The 15,610-nt window shown below is 35.5% G+C and overlaps 1 protein-coding gene across 5 annotated transcripts in view; it reads right to left on the bottom strand.

Moving 5' to 3' along the window:
* SKAP2 (src kinase associated phosphoprotein 2) overlaps window positions 1-15,610 on the bottom strand; it is a 183,427-nt gene that overhangs the window by 76,298 nt on the left and 91,519 nt on the right. For 4 of the 5 annotated variants that reach the window (XM_086853176.1, XM_086853186.1, XM_086853202.1 and 1 more), the window contains one exon: window positions 6,100-6,168. The exons of the other annotated variant lie outside the window; for it this stretch is intronic. In XM_086853176.1, the coding sequence (XP_086709302.1) occupies window positions 6,100-6,168 (69 nt within the window). The remainder of the gene's footprint in view (window positions 1-6,099; window positions 6,169-15,610) is intronic. 5 annotated transcript variants of the gene reach the window in all.

Below are 15,610 nucleotides of genomic sequence, written 5' to 3'. Positions count from 1 at the left end.
ATAATCCTTGATTCTTCCTTCTGAAATATTAGAGAACTTGGAAACTGTTGCTGAAACTGCATTTCAAAAATATTTGTGTCAGCTCCAGTTTAGGACATTAAGCCCTGGCTAAACGTGCATCTACACTGCGGTCATAAACTCATCCTTCTAGCAGCATAAGCACAATGGATGTGCTGTGTTCAAGCTGCCATACAGACCATTAACTGATTGATTATTTAGCACTCTTTGCTCTGTAATACGGCAATAACACAGTAATAAATGCTTTGTCATACATTTACAATACAGAGTACATCTATTGAAACACAGTGCTCACACACAGTTAAATACACTGGGTGCTTCTGTTGCACTGCAAACTATTTCCTGTTTTTAATTCCATGAGAATGGAGTGTGATGAGTTAATGCAAAAAGAATGTAAGCAATACCACTAAGATGACCGGTTACATTATGTATACACTAACCAGACAGAATGTATATGTACTAATAATTTACATCACTGGAAAGCTATCTTCTAATTCTGATAACATAAATATCACTGAACTGGCTGGATCAAGGCTGTCATCTTAGTTTTGTTACATGATCCCTGAACTGCAGGCTTGCTGGTTATTTCAACACACACCAGTTACATTTGCATGTCATTAGCACTCTGCACCATTGTTTACAGTTTACAATTTAACCGTGATTGGTTCACTTTATTACCAAAAAAATCCTGCTAAAATATCAAGTATCAGGAGATAGAAAGCATCACACTATAAAAGAGTATCAGTATTCAACTTGTGTTCTTCTCTATTTTGGCAAATACTTAGATTTGAATTTTAATATTCTCTGTATGAGCAAGAAGAGCTTGTTTTCTCTATCTCCATTTCCACCTATGTTCTGTGCTATCTTGTTTGGGTGGAAATACTGTCATAAGGCTAAATATTCATAACCTTCAATTCAAAGCTGCTCATGCCACTTTATACCCACCATTTCATTTTCCATAAACTGGTGATTACAAGCTACAACTTGGTGTGTAGCACTAGGGGGCGGCCTGGCTGTCAGGGCCCAAAATTTGTCCTTACCCCAAAAGCAACAACTGATCCCCATATGAAAGCTCACAATCATTCAGAAATAAGAGATTTGGTTATTTGAAAATGCAAAGACATAATCAATTCAATGTAGAAGGCATAATCAGTTTGATATGTTGCACCTCCAAATTTTGGCCCTTCCTATTTTTCACCTCATTATTCACCAATTTAGCATTAGACAATTAAAAGCATTAACACAGGTTAGCACAAAATTAATTTGTGATAAATATTATATCAGAATCTCTCCTCAGTCATTTCTTACTGTTCTGACCACAGTTCCCAACTCTGTGATGTAAACAATAATATAAGTCCACATGAGAAAAAAAGTAAAAGAACTATTTTGGTCTATCCCACCTCTCAAATCTTTCATCAGTTGGCTTATTGATTTTGTTTAAAACACATTAATCAGGACTTTTGCTTCTTCAGAACATCACTGAAAGAAATCATGACTTTTCACATTGACCTTTACCATTTTGAGCTCTGCTCTTACCTTTATGTGCCTAAAGTAACTCCTGTTAACACTAAAGCGAGTTGCAACAGAACATTTCTCCTTTTACGTTCATCATGAGCATTTAATTAAGTTTTAAAGTGGAAAACAACTTAATTAAACATGTGAACACACTGGAAAGATACATTTTAAAATAAGCCTATTGCAACAATGAAAATACTGACCAAAGACTAACCATAGCTCTATGCCCTCATTTTTGAATTCAACATAAAATAGAGTTGTTTAAATCAGAAAGCCACATTTTCCAGAAAAATATATACCAGTATACCAGGAGCATAGAAACAAAATACATGGAAAGAAAGTGGCAGTGCAAGTTTGTGAACAACTATGCTGGTCTTTCAAGAAGTGTTAATTTCAAATCTGAAATCCCCTCTTATGCCCACCAGCACAAGTTTCTTAAAATTCTGTAGGGGCAACTATCTATACATAAAAGAGAATTGTAAATGTAACTTCAGACTTCATACACCTAAAGTGAAAAAGGCTTCATAAAATGATTCATAGTGCTTGCAAACACAGGTGTAAAATGAAGAAGAAAAAAAAAAAGAAGAAGAAGAAAAAAAGGCTGCAAAGATCTCTGCAAAACACAAGACCACTTGTTTTTACGTTGGTCCCTTTCGGTCTGAGAAGACATTGAAAGATTTCATTTTATTGCCTCTGAAGAATGGTATAAAACAAAACCAGGAGGTCTGAGTAAAGGAATTTGGTATTTATATGGCAATGAAATAATGTGAAGCTTCTTAAACACATGTAGTACCTGAAAACAGATGGATTTAGCATCAAGAATTTACATGCCCATTACAGTTTAAATTCAAAAGGTACTGATTTGCTGGTGTTACTCTGTTACAATTACACTCTATTCTCAAACACTTTAAAATGTAGTGTGCCTTAAAAATACTATGATGACATAATTGCTAAACTGAAGTGTGCGGTGCTTTGAAGGTATGGTCACTTGGCCACAAATACAAGTAAGACATGATAAAAAACATTAAGTGTGTAGCTGAGGGCAGAAAGCCCTTTGGTTTTACCTACCCACTGCTTTTAAGATTACCAATCCCAAGACGTGGCTGAGTAGGATTTTGGATAGGTTGTTTCTCCAGAAAATATTTCTTTCATTCCAGGAGAGCTATGTGGATGAACCACTATCCAATAGTTTCCAGTACTCTTCCTAAAATAATATGGTTTACTTTACTATCTCTGCTTTTCCACTAACAGTAATAGCAACAATGGACATTTTTGTTCAATATACTGATGAAAACACTTCAGAATTATTTTGACAGATCAAAAGGCAATGGATGCCAGCCTCTGACATTAGTCTCAGACTGCTTATTTCACTGAAAAATACTGGCATCTGACAATACATGCTTGAAGAAAGAAAGGTGAACAGTTCAGGTAAAAAAAAAATCTGACATATATATCACTCAAGCATGCATCTCAAATATTAGACTATTTAAAACTTAGAAATGTCATGGATTACTCAAGGGGGAAAAATTATAATAATATTCTAACAACCACAACAGACAGAAAAGAAAAACCAAACCACAACTTGAAAAACAGATTAATAGTACATATTTCAGAGGGATTGAAGTGTGCTGTCTCACTGCAGCCTAAGACAATCTAACTGCAGATTGTTTTAATTTCTGCCCCATATGATTTTTGCAGTTCCCATTTCTGAGCACAAACCTGAAAGAACACTAAACTGACCAAAACAAAAGCATGAACTACAACCTAAATATGAAAATGCACTACATAAAACATTAGGATAAATGCAATTGTGCCTGATTTCCCTCAGTCATCCATTTTAACACTGACAGCATGTAAGCTAGCAAACCCTACTATGGTAGTGACTTAGAGCCAGTAATTTTATTATTTGCTTGCACATTCCTTGTGTAATGAAGGAATACATGTGAATGTTTTCCATTCACATTCTTACTCATGTTCCTCAACTTTTGGTAAGATTTTTCAAAAGTTGATAGTGTCAGATTTGAAGATTACTTAACAACATTTGAAAAAGCCAAACTGTAGCCCTTTTTGGTAATGATGTGCTCAGCATTTACCATAGTGAAGGCTTAAAGACGGAGGTGAAGTTCAAAATTAATACTACCAGGATGAGTGTCTTACACAAGTGATCTGGACTTTTGGTTTTGAGTCTCAATCACCAAACAAGACAAGCCCTGTTAAAGAATCCAGTTATTTTTAGCTCTGATCATGTCCTAAACTGCCTGTTATTTACTTGCCCTTTATCCCACAGGCCATAAAAGTTACAAAATAATGGTAAAACTGTAGTGTATTTGTTTGGACTCAAACTCTAATCTACTCCAAGATGCTCAGTTTAAACTTTCTCACTGCCCTTCTCCTGTTCCTTAGTTACCTTAAAATCAACCTATTTACACTGATAAAGCAAAAAAAATTATACTTACTGAAATAATGATTGCAGAAATTATAATTGGTAGACAGTCATAACAAAAAAGACCCAGCAAGCCATATTATATGACTGAAACTCTTCAGTTGCTTTGGTATTTTTAAATTATTAGGTCACTAGCAATTAATGCAAAGCTATCCAGCAGCAAGAGTCAGCACTAAGAACAAAAGAATAAAAAGAACTCGAGCCTGAAAGTAAATTGAAGTAGAAATATGTTAGGACAAGAAAAGAGTAGGGAAAAAAAGAAAATTATTTTGCACTAATCAGCTTGAGCTCACAGACAATTTGCAAAATATTTTCTGTGAGTTCAGATTTAGTAAAGCTAGGCAATAAATTTAACTTAAGAATGTATGCACTGTTTGTGTGGAAAATCATAAAATATTTTCAAGTCATGTCAGGTATTTATGACGTGATGCCTATCAGAAATACTCGTGTCAACTCAGCCCTTAAAGTCTAACAAATTTCCAGTGTTAAATAGCGAACTAAGATCAGATCACAAAAATATTGCTTGAAATGAATCTGACATCTGGGGGGAATTGCTATGGTATTTTCAATGACATGACACAAATACTAATAAGATTGATAGGGCTGTTCTCATAGCAATTAAAATTTTTCAAAAATGCAGATGCTAAGGTTTTGGTTCTTTTAAAAGTATGACCAATTAGAACTTCAGGAAGGTACATTAGTGGAAAAAAAAATACTGTTGGCAACTCTATAATTGGATTGACCCCACGCTCCATTATGACAACACACTGTTATAATTACAGTAATGTCTAAATGAGTACTAAATATTAAGGCTGTAATGATTCATGTTGTTTTACACATTTATTTTTTTTTAGCAGAGCACAATGCTAACAGCATCTGATGGCTTGGCTCTTGTTTCCTTTCCAAGAAAAGCAACCCAAAACTCCTCACAGCAACCTGTTCCAGGCTTTCCTGTATGGGTCAGGAAATCAGGCCTCTGTTTCCTTTCCACATGTTGCAACAGGAAGAGCACTGCAGAGCTACTTCCTAAAGGAACTCTTCTTGCCCACCCCTTCCTTGACAGCCCTGAAAGAATTATGTGTATTATGTACAATGGGGGAAGGAGAGCCAGATTGCATGTCAGTGCAGGTCACAGTTACAATGCAGCAGATCTCAGAAAGGTGTAAGGTCTGATAAGAGGCAAGTCTTCTCTATTTGCTGTGTCAAATCACCAATAGTTTATCTAAAGGTTTGTGCCCTTGAAGCACAAAAATATATTGTTTTTAAGCATAACTGGAAATACCTTTCTATCAAGAAAAGTTGTCTGGCTGTGTGACTTTACATGGTGCATGCAGTTATTTTTCCAGCCCCAGAGATAATTAGCACAAGGACACTTTGCCAAGCTAAAGCTGAGAGAATATCCTTCACAGCCTTTCTGGGCATTTGTGTCCTTTTCCAATTTTTATGCTGCTGTCACTGGACTCTGGCATTTCTTACCCAATTCATTTGCTTTCTCTGGTAATCATATGCAATGAAGATATGCATGGCCAACATTTAAACAGGCTGCAGATCAATTAGTGGTCTTAAGTTTATCTGATTTTTATCAAAGAAGACAGAGCTTTGGGTCGATTGTCAGAGCCTGTGTCAAGTTGACCTTTTCAGAGACGTCTACATTGCCAGTCCCTGGGGCAACTTGTTGTCCCCTGTTAGTCTCTGAATGGCAGAAGTCTGTTCTGCTCAAGCACAAAGTATACACAGATGTCTATATTACATTCTTATAGGTTTGACAGCAACTGCATGTTGTATCTATAAACTGTCCTTTAGCAGTGACACTTCCTCAATGATGATAAGCTAATTTATGCAACTAAATCTCCTTTGTGCAGAAATGAAAGCTAATTGAGTCATTACAAAGTAATTCAGGAAGGAATACCTTGTATAAATTGGCTTACTTTATAAATCCTTCTCAAGTGGTTTTCATGCATCCTAAGTGGTGCTTAAGCAGTTTTGCTGCCATCACATACCCAGGTAAAAAAGACAGCTTTACAGAGCTATAAAAACATTATTTTAAAGCAGCAAATGGAAGAGAAAAGAAAATAAAGGTAAAAAGGAAGCGTATACACATAAAGAGGAAAGATTTTAATTACCTGAAACAGTGGAAACTTCCTCCTGGCTCTCATTGCTTGGCACTTCAGCTTTTGAAGAAAGACGTTCTTCTGCAAAACACATAACTGCAAATGAAATTCTGAAGGGTCACCTCAGCTGACAGGAATTACAGCCCACATTAGCCTGAAAAACATACTCTGTATTTCCAGATTGCAAGCCTTGTTTACTATTTTGCACTTATACAGAAGTTGAAACATTGTTATGTCTGTGGTTTCCGCCATCCATTCAAACACTCCAAGAGCTTTCTTTCAAAATCTCAGATGTGAACATCTGTTTCCCTTTTCACTCTGGTCTGAATGCAGACATAGAGCTACAGTTCTGCTGATCTGCAGTAATTCTGAGACAATTAGAATGAGGGTCCTCTTCTGCTGCATACATTTCTTGTCAGAAAAGGATAAAGAAAAGGAAAACAAGCTGTGAAAAAATATCCCGAGCCCAAGCAATAGCTCAGCTGTAGAGAGCAGTATGCAACAAAGGCAGATGACATCTTACCTTCAACACTGTCCTACAGACACAGTAGCTCAACATCTACATGATGGGAACACAGCCACTACAGATACCATGCCCTTCACTGCTCCTGCCCACTGTGCTGGGCCACAATTTTAAGCAAGCCAGACTATCAAATGACTTAGTGCAAGTTTAGAAGACAAGAAAAGAGAAAACCTGGAAGTGATCAGCTCTAAAGCATGTTTACTGGCTAGCAGGCTTGGAACACTCTGAAATCCCCATGGGCAATTTCAAAAGATGTGCTCCATGCTCCCTGTCTGGCACAGACATTGAACTCTCATGTCCAGACCCTCACTTGAGTAAATCCACACTCCACTCAGTACAGGGATAACAGATCCGCTCCTCGCATTTCCCAGTCAACAATTCTGTTGATGTAGTAAAAAAGGGGAACAAACTTTTAGCTGAATCCTGTCTTTAGGTTCATAAGGAAGTAGAAACAAATTTATCTTGAGATTTACAGTATATCAAAACTGACAAGGTTGCTGTACTGAATGAGGAAATAGTATATTAATAAATCCACTTCTCAAACATGAATTGGACTTTTAATACATTTAAACTATCTGGCTTTGCTACTCATCACATCTTCTACAGATAGTCAAGCTTCCTTTTAAGATACACATTTCGGCAACTAATTTTGATATTTCACTAATGACAGACAACAGATAAAGGACTCACAGTGTTTAAAATGTTCCTCATTGTGCAACTCTTATGTAATTGCCCATTTACTTTGACAATGAGTGAATTTTATATCAAGAGTTCAAAGGATATTTTAGCCTTGTAAAAATTTAATCTAGCCACAAGACTGTTCCTGCAAACATTAAAGCAAATGTTTAAAGCACAAGAGTAGACCTGTTGGAATGAGTATGCATAATTGCTGCTAACCTCTATACACAGTCCTACATATATTACAATTACATCATAAGATTCACTCTACAAAAAGCTTTGAAATTCTGCCCCACTAAGCCAGCAAGAGGTTTTCTTGAATCTTGACTAGTTAAAAATCTAGTCAAGATGAATATAAACTAATTTTTAAGCCGAGGTGGAGGGGAAAGAACAAGAGAAAAAAATTCCTAGCAATAGAACAGGAGAAATCTGAAGCTGTAGTACACACAAAACATTCTAAACTATGTACTGCATTCAGATGTTCAAATGCATTCCCCTACTTGGCATTAACATTTGTCAAACATTTCCAAGTATGCTCATCTGTTTATTTTAAGAACTCATAATTGAACCATAAATGGCAAAAATGCATCCTTATGTGCTGTCCAGAGCACTAGGAGGCACTGTCATTCTGTGGGTTCCCTACTATGGTACTCACAGGGAGTAGTACTCCAGTATCAGTCACATTTTCTAGAATTGCTCCATTTTCCCAGAAAAAAAACACCTTCATCCATCACATACGGTATTAGATTATTCTTTAATTAATTAGAAGTTGATATTACATGTTGCTTGAATGTTTTGACCTAAATCAGTTGCTGTGTTGAATGTCCTATGGATTTTAACTCTATCACTAGTTTAAACTGAGGACTGACTCCAGTAGAGGGTATCTCAACTGAAGTAAAGCAGCAGCAGAGGTCTGAAGAGACTTTTTTGTAAGGTATAGCCAAATACATGTAGATTGCATTGTGATTTGCCAGAAAATATTTATAATATATGTAATTCTTCTGAAGAACTTTTTTCCTAGAAACATGAGTTGACCAGATCCACATCTGAAGATATGAAAATACCTGAATCCAAGTTTTTTGAATTCCAAAAGGTGCCAAATTCAAGCACAAACTCACCATATTTGTATACTGGTTTGGATCTCAACCATCCCCACTTATCCCACCTTGCTTTACACTACAGAGCTGTCACAGAGAGGACAAAGTTTCAGGTACAATTAGGGTAGTAAAAAAGAAGCTGTGATTCTTAACTCATGGTTATAATACTCTGGTATTATGGCCTGAAGCAGTGCAGGCGGTCTACTTTAAACACAGCAACCTCAATTACCTCGAGAACTACAGCTGCAGTCTGATGCAACGTGCATAATTTTGTGTTGCAACATGGCATAGAGTCAAAAGATGAAAAATTAAATTAAAAAATACATTAGAAATATTCTGGGGTTTTTTTAAGATACTGTGTATAAGGAGTCATGCATAACTTTAAAATAATCTGTTCCAGTTTTTCCTGTGTACTTCCTCACACAATTGCTATCACGGCAGAGAGAAAATATTCTTTTCTACCTTCTCACTGTCTCAAAATGAGACTAATGTACACTAATCAAACCAATGAACTCTTCCAGAGCTGTAGACACTAAGAACCCCTGAGATACAGATTAAGTTCCATACTATGCTGATACTTAGAGACCTTAATGGCAAACAACCTTCTTGTGACAATGCAACAAGGAACTAACTACATTTGTTAAAGGTTTTTTTCAGTTAATCCATGAAAGTTGTTGAAAATTATTTATTTATTCAATTTGCAATTTGAAGAAAAAACAACAAAAATAATCACCCAATCACATATGATTCTACCATCCCCAAAATTTAAAAGGTGAACAATGAATTCTACACTTGCTGAGGCTTTTTACATGAATCCATTAAATTTTTTTTCTTCCAATTTATTTTTTTTAAAAGGAGGAAGGAAAAAAAGATTGGACTACTAGAGTATAAAACAGATAAGTTTGGCTTGAACAGTGCATTCCTCCAATGGAATGTGGTATCTCCATGATAAACATGGATAAATTTAGCAGTTTCCTCTACTAACATGTTACCTAACCATGTTTTTACATTAGACTCTAATTTAATGCCATTATTATTTGGTATTCTATTGCCTTCTAGTTTCTAACACATTGTCATTGTGCAATACTAGTTTACACCTTGAATAATCTCAGTTTGTGAGTTAATGTATTCTATTCAATGCTTTGATTACAGTAAACAAAACCAGCTCAGCTATGCAGCAAAATCTACCAAACCACACAGATGGTTATAAGCTTTTCATTGTGTGGTTTCCATAGCAATCATATTGCAAATCTGGAAGCTTCTTGCAAATAAGCAGCTTGTATTTACATGCCTCTCGGCTGTAGCATGGAACACAACAAGTGAAGTTATTATTCCAATCACATATTGTTAGCAACATGACTGGAAGATGTTTTGATCAGTTCAGATAAAAAGTACTGCAGTGAACTAATTTTTCATCTATTTCAGAATGATACAAGCAATCACACAATTGTAATACACATTCATGTCTCTTCATTTGAAATCTCACTGCAGTGTCAGAAGGTTATAAGCATACAAACGAGTCTTCTAAAATAGACACCCCACAAAAATTTTTGATTATTAAATAATCAAAATAATATATATATTACTATAAATAATATATATTAATATAAATAGCCAATAATATATATATTAATATAAATAACCAATTAAAAAAACTATACAGTGTCTTTACTATTGTACTTGACAGATGTATGCAAAAAGCCAGGTGTGCACATGAACTCTGTTGACACTGAATATCACAGGTCTACACTGTTTTGCCCAAGAAAAAGAAATAATGGCTTAACACCAAGAATATTACTCCTCCACACTGCTTTCTTGCTACCAAATAATGACTCTGCACAAATGCAAACAAGAACTTTCAAACCCAAATAAATGCTTACCAAGGGAAAGAGTCAAAGCCTTTTCTCTCCAGAATTTATAATTTTATTAATTGACCCGCTCCCCATAGCAGATGGATTATTACTCTAATAAGGAACATAAATCAACCCAGTCACATAATTTTTAAAAAAAAATTAGAAAAAACTGGCTTTTTTAAAAACAATAGTATTTGTTCAGAGAAACATTTAATATTTCCAGAAAAGCAGCAATAAATGCACAAAATTTAAGAACAGGATTGGTTACATAATTTGGCCAAACTGACATGTCATGCTAGCATTTGTGGTGAGGGCTAGTGACCATCTGGGACAAAGAAATAAATATTAATGCTCTGTTTTATGCAGGGCCAGCAAATTGCTTTACGTGAGGTCAGTGCTCCCCAGCCTTGGGGATGGGGTCCTCTGTAGCATTCTCACCTGTACAGGCCTGTATACTTCACCCATTATAGGGTTTTAGCCTAAGCAGCTTCATAGAAAATCTAGTAGGTTTACTTGCCTTGGTGTGTGTATTTATAATAGTAGGGATTTTAATTTCTGCTATCTTCTTTTAGACTCCAGACCCGCCCATTACGTATGAGAGAGACCTCTCTGATCTGGAAGAGATCTTCCAATGCAATTAGAAAAACTCCAACTTTGATAATCTTCCAATATTCCCAAAGATCTGCCCCTTTCCCCCAGCCCCTCTGGGACATGGCAGATTACTGGAAGATTTACACACAGCTTCTTGACATTTTGCCTCACCCTGCATTCCCATTAGTAGCCTGGTGTACTCTGTAAACAATGAAACAGTTTGGAAAAGGCTGCTGAAGGTGCTACTGTCTAGCCATGGTGTGAGATCTTGGGAGCAGCAGAGATGGGTAGACAGACTCTTGTTTTATTAAAGCTCCAACTGACTGTACTATAATGCTTGGTTTGAGAATGAAAATGCCTTCAGGACAGTGAGAGAAGTGGGAAACAAGTAGGCTGCTAGAGAAGTGATTATAAATGTGAGAATTTCTTACCATGACAGAAGAAAGGACATTTTATTGCTACTTCTATGGGTCAGCTAGTTACCACCCAACAGCTCCAGCAAAAAAAAGTTACATTCCTGTACGGCAAACTTGAGTGTAAAAAAACCCAATTTCCACAACACAAGCAGAATGATAGAAAGAGGTCATCCAAACACAGGCTAAACACTGGGATTGCAGACGATGACATCAGTATATGCCAGCAGAAGCAGAAGTTGTGTCTGACTAAATGATCATCATTGCGTTCAGAAATATGATGGGAAACAGGCAGTACAAAATTGTACTCCAAAAGAATACAGAATTAGGGATTATGAACAATATAGAAATACATCTTAAAGAAAAATAATACGCATACTGAGGCGCTTCACTTTTAGTTGCCCATGCCAATTCCTAACCCAAATTTCTTCTAACACATGTGATCCAAGTCTGAGTCCAAGATGGAAAGAAAAGGTTTCATTCAAATATTCAATCTAAACTGGATGGGACCTCCAACTATCATTTTTGCACAAGTTTTAATCAGCTCTTTGAAAAGAGACATTATCTAAATACTAAAGTAAGGTTAAATATACACACCACTCTTCCCAACCAGCAGACAGTAACAGAAGTCTGCTATTAATATTAACAATGTCTTGACTTCTCAATGGCTTTGAATAAGTAGCACTGGCTTTACAAAGTGAAAAGGCTAGAATAACGAAATACTTTGGGAGAGATGGGATCTGTGGAAATTGCTCAGCCTAACACCCTGCTCTGACTCAGAAAGTTAGATCAGGTTTCTAGGAAACAGCATTTGGCCTCTTTTGGTACTCCACACTGAACTGTTCAGCAGCAGTTTAAAAGGGCCTGTGCATTTTAATAGCTCACGTATGAGACAGCTGAAGCTAATGACTTTCTAGAACAGGATTAGCTCAAATTACTCAGTTTTGTCCAGATCTTGCCAAGTCTCCAGATGTGAGGTTTCCTGTATTCCTTGAGAAATTGTGCACCTTTTTTTCCCCTCAGTTGCACTCCTTGTATCTTTAAAAGGTACTACTGTGCACCACTGTTATTTCCAGTTGTCTAATAACAAAATCTGAATAACTAAACCAGCTGGCTCAGCTAAAAGTAAAGCACTGCCTGCTATTGAGAAGACCTTAGGAAAGTTACCTCATCATCTTCACAATAAAGGTTAGTAGACTTTGATGTAAACTAACTCATTGCTGCAAGAGAAGTGACATGGGAGTACTGGAATGTCACTTTGACATTTTCAGGAGAAAAAAAACTCTCTCTAAACAACCTTTCTGTGGTACCACCCAGTGAATCTTCACATTTGTAATAGTCTGGTTTAACCAAAACCGAAAAGCAGATCCAACATACCCTTCCTAAGAAAAGTATTTTGGAGTTACAGCATTTGCTAAACAAGAGAGTAAAGTAAATCAAAAAATTCCCAGAGCACTAAGGACAAAGAGCAAACACACTTTATGGCTGTGATTCTCTAGTGTTGAACAGAATAACATTGTTTGGATCATATAACTATTGCTATGAAGAATAATAACAGAGAGAAGCAGCAGAGAGAAATGAATACATTTGGAGAACTGTTTGAGGGGAAAAAAGTATCTCTTTCTAAATACTTCTGTGAAAAAGACACCACATTTCTCCTATGTTACCGCACACACAACCATCCACATGAACTATAGTAGCACAATGGATTTAAAAAATCATGTTTTTAAAAGGTGGAAGACATTTTTTGGACTCTCACTATTTTACTGGAAAAAACAAGCAACAAGTCATCAAAGAACACATCTCTGGAGGAAAAATAGCTACTCTCTCACATACACAGAAAAAAAAAAAAATAAGCATTTTTGCAAGGTCATCCATCCACAGTTGCTGCAAAGTGGATCTTCTCACTGTACTGTGCAGTCTTTTACCAATTTTCATGAAATCTAGGAGAATGCTTTGCTTTCCTACTTGCTGAGACTTGACTATATGTTAACACATTTTCTCTGTCTTTTTCTTTCCTTTCCCGACTACCAAATATTCCAGTACCTCTGCTTGCCTGCCTTTGCCCCATTCTGTAGTCACAGCCAATATCCTCTTCAGACGCCACAATTTTGTACATTTACCAAACACAGAAGTTGTCAGTATGAAAGTTCCTGTTTCCAGGGATTAATGAGACCCTTCATATTTTAAGAAAAAACTGTCAAAATGGGAGGAAAAATATTCTCAGTCACCTGAATGACCGGATAGAATATATTCACTGGGACAACTGAATAATCCATGGAGGTGCAGGCAATTCCCAATTGTAGTTATGAATATATTACAATTTCATAAACTCAGCTTCCTGCTCGAAGCTCTCCTTGCAAATAAGCAATCTTCTGTCACATTTTGAGTGACAGCTCAATTCAACTTAGTTGGCCACTTATTTGCACTAGTCTTCCAAACAGCAAATAATCTAAAATCTCTGATTAAAATCAAACCAAACACAATCTTCTCAATCTTTTTACATACTCTACATTCTCTTTTTTGTGTGTGTTTTTTGGGGGGTGTATAACATAGATACAAAAGAATTACAAGTTTGTCAATTAGAAGTTAAAGTAGGAAAAAATTGCTAGTCTGACAGAACTAGGAGGAAGAGAAGAATGTCAAATCTCAGTTACACCAATAGCAAGCTTTGGAGGAGAAGAGAGAGAAAAAAAGCAGAAAAAGCAGGAGTACCTACCAGGAACGGTGACTCAGAATGCCTAATTTTGGAATATTAACATTTATTTGACAAAATTATCTCATTATTATTAATAAAATTCAATATAAATATGCCAAAGTGCAATGTGCGCTGCATAAAAATAAGGGATGGGCTTTGCACTGACCTTTTTATTTCCTCATGAAGAAAGACCTGATAATAGTAATTCTCCTCAAGAGAAAAGATAAAGGTCATCACAAGCAAGTTCATTGTGGATATGCACACAATGATTATAATGAAGAATAAAAGAAATTATAGAAATCCACTTCCAGAAACTTATTCATTGATTTCCCATTTTCAAATTCACAGACACTTTGTATTTACAAATAAAGTCACTATTTTGAGGATTTTTTTATCAGAAATCAAGTATTTGTCTAATCCTATATGCTGACTGAACTGGTCAGAATATATTAAACTCAGAAATCAAAAAACTGTTTGATGTGTCATCAAAGAAGGTGAAAATTTCCTAAGTGACTTCAAAATCCGGCTCAGTACAAGATTTAAGTTTTACTACGTACTTCTTTAAACCTTACCTTTACTTTTTTGATCAAGATATTAGGTAAAAACTTCCACACCTGAACAGAAGCATTTCTGAAGATAAAGTTTCATGTTAAATTTCAACAAAAGCACAATTTTGGCTCTACTTCTAAAATTGTTCCTAAAGCCTCAATTTTGGCATACCAAATTGAGGCATCCTACATAAATCCATACTTAACCATTTAAAGAAAGAATATAATATTTTATGACACTACTCTTAACAGGTCTCAACAATGTAGAGGAAAAGCTTTTGGTGTTTTAATGTTTCTACATGCTCATCTAATTATTTAGCTGATTAACAAAAAATGTTCCCTTCTCTGTTCCCCATCACCCTAGCAAAAAAAATAGTTGGAATTATTGGACAGAATGCAAATTAGTTTCTCAAAGGGACAAAACAAACAACAATTTTTAAGTTAATTCCATGTTTCTATTGTAGATTTGGAGGAATTTGTGCTAGAGATTGATGGCCTAAATACATGTGGCATGTACATAAGAATATTCTTCTAAATGTAATAAAGATTTATATGAATTCACTGTAACTAAAATAAATTTGTTTGTTCTCTCAACCTGTAATAGCTCTTAGCAATGTAAATAGTTTAAGTGTTCAACATGACATTTTATAAACATTATTTTTAAAATGTTTTGCTAAAATAAATGTGGTGGCTATTAAAATCTACATAGAAAATATAAATAGTTCCCAATGTAAATACATTTAGCAATCAAATATTCAATTAATTAATCTATACTATATAACTCTGTACTACAGTGTTATTTGACAATCATGTACAGCAGTTATATTTCTCAAGCTTAAATTTATAGATGGAAGTCTGTAAATGTCAAGTAAAGTTTCTCCTGATCATTGATCAGCAGCAAGTCTCAAATTTAAAAGCCATTTCTGAAAACTACATATTCTTAATTGTGACAAATGGGACTTGACATAAAATTTACATACATACAATTCATAAAGCATCTTGCTTAAACCACATAATATCCTATAATAATGTGCAAGGTTAATATATTCAAATTTATAGTATGATTCCTGAATTTACTCAAAAAAGGGACAAAAGGCAAAGCATAGCTCACTTCAGGGAAAA

This window comes from Cyanistes caeruleus, chromosome 1, assembly GCF_971803275.1.
Source record: "Cyanistes caeruleus chromosome 1, bCyaCae1.hap1.1, whole genome shotgun sequence".
In the NCBI taxonomy this organism is placed as follows: Eukaryota; Metazoa; Chordata; class Aves; order Passeriformes; family Paridae; genus Cyanistes; species Cyanistes caeruleus.
The sequence above is the reverse complement of the archived record's forward strand: the minus strand, read 5'-3'. Positions and strand labels throughout refer to the sequence as shown.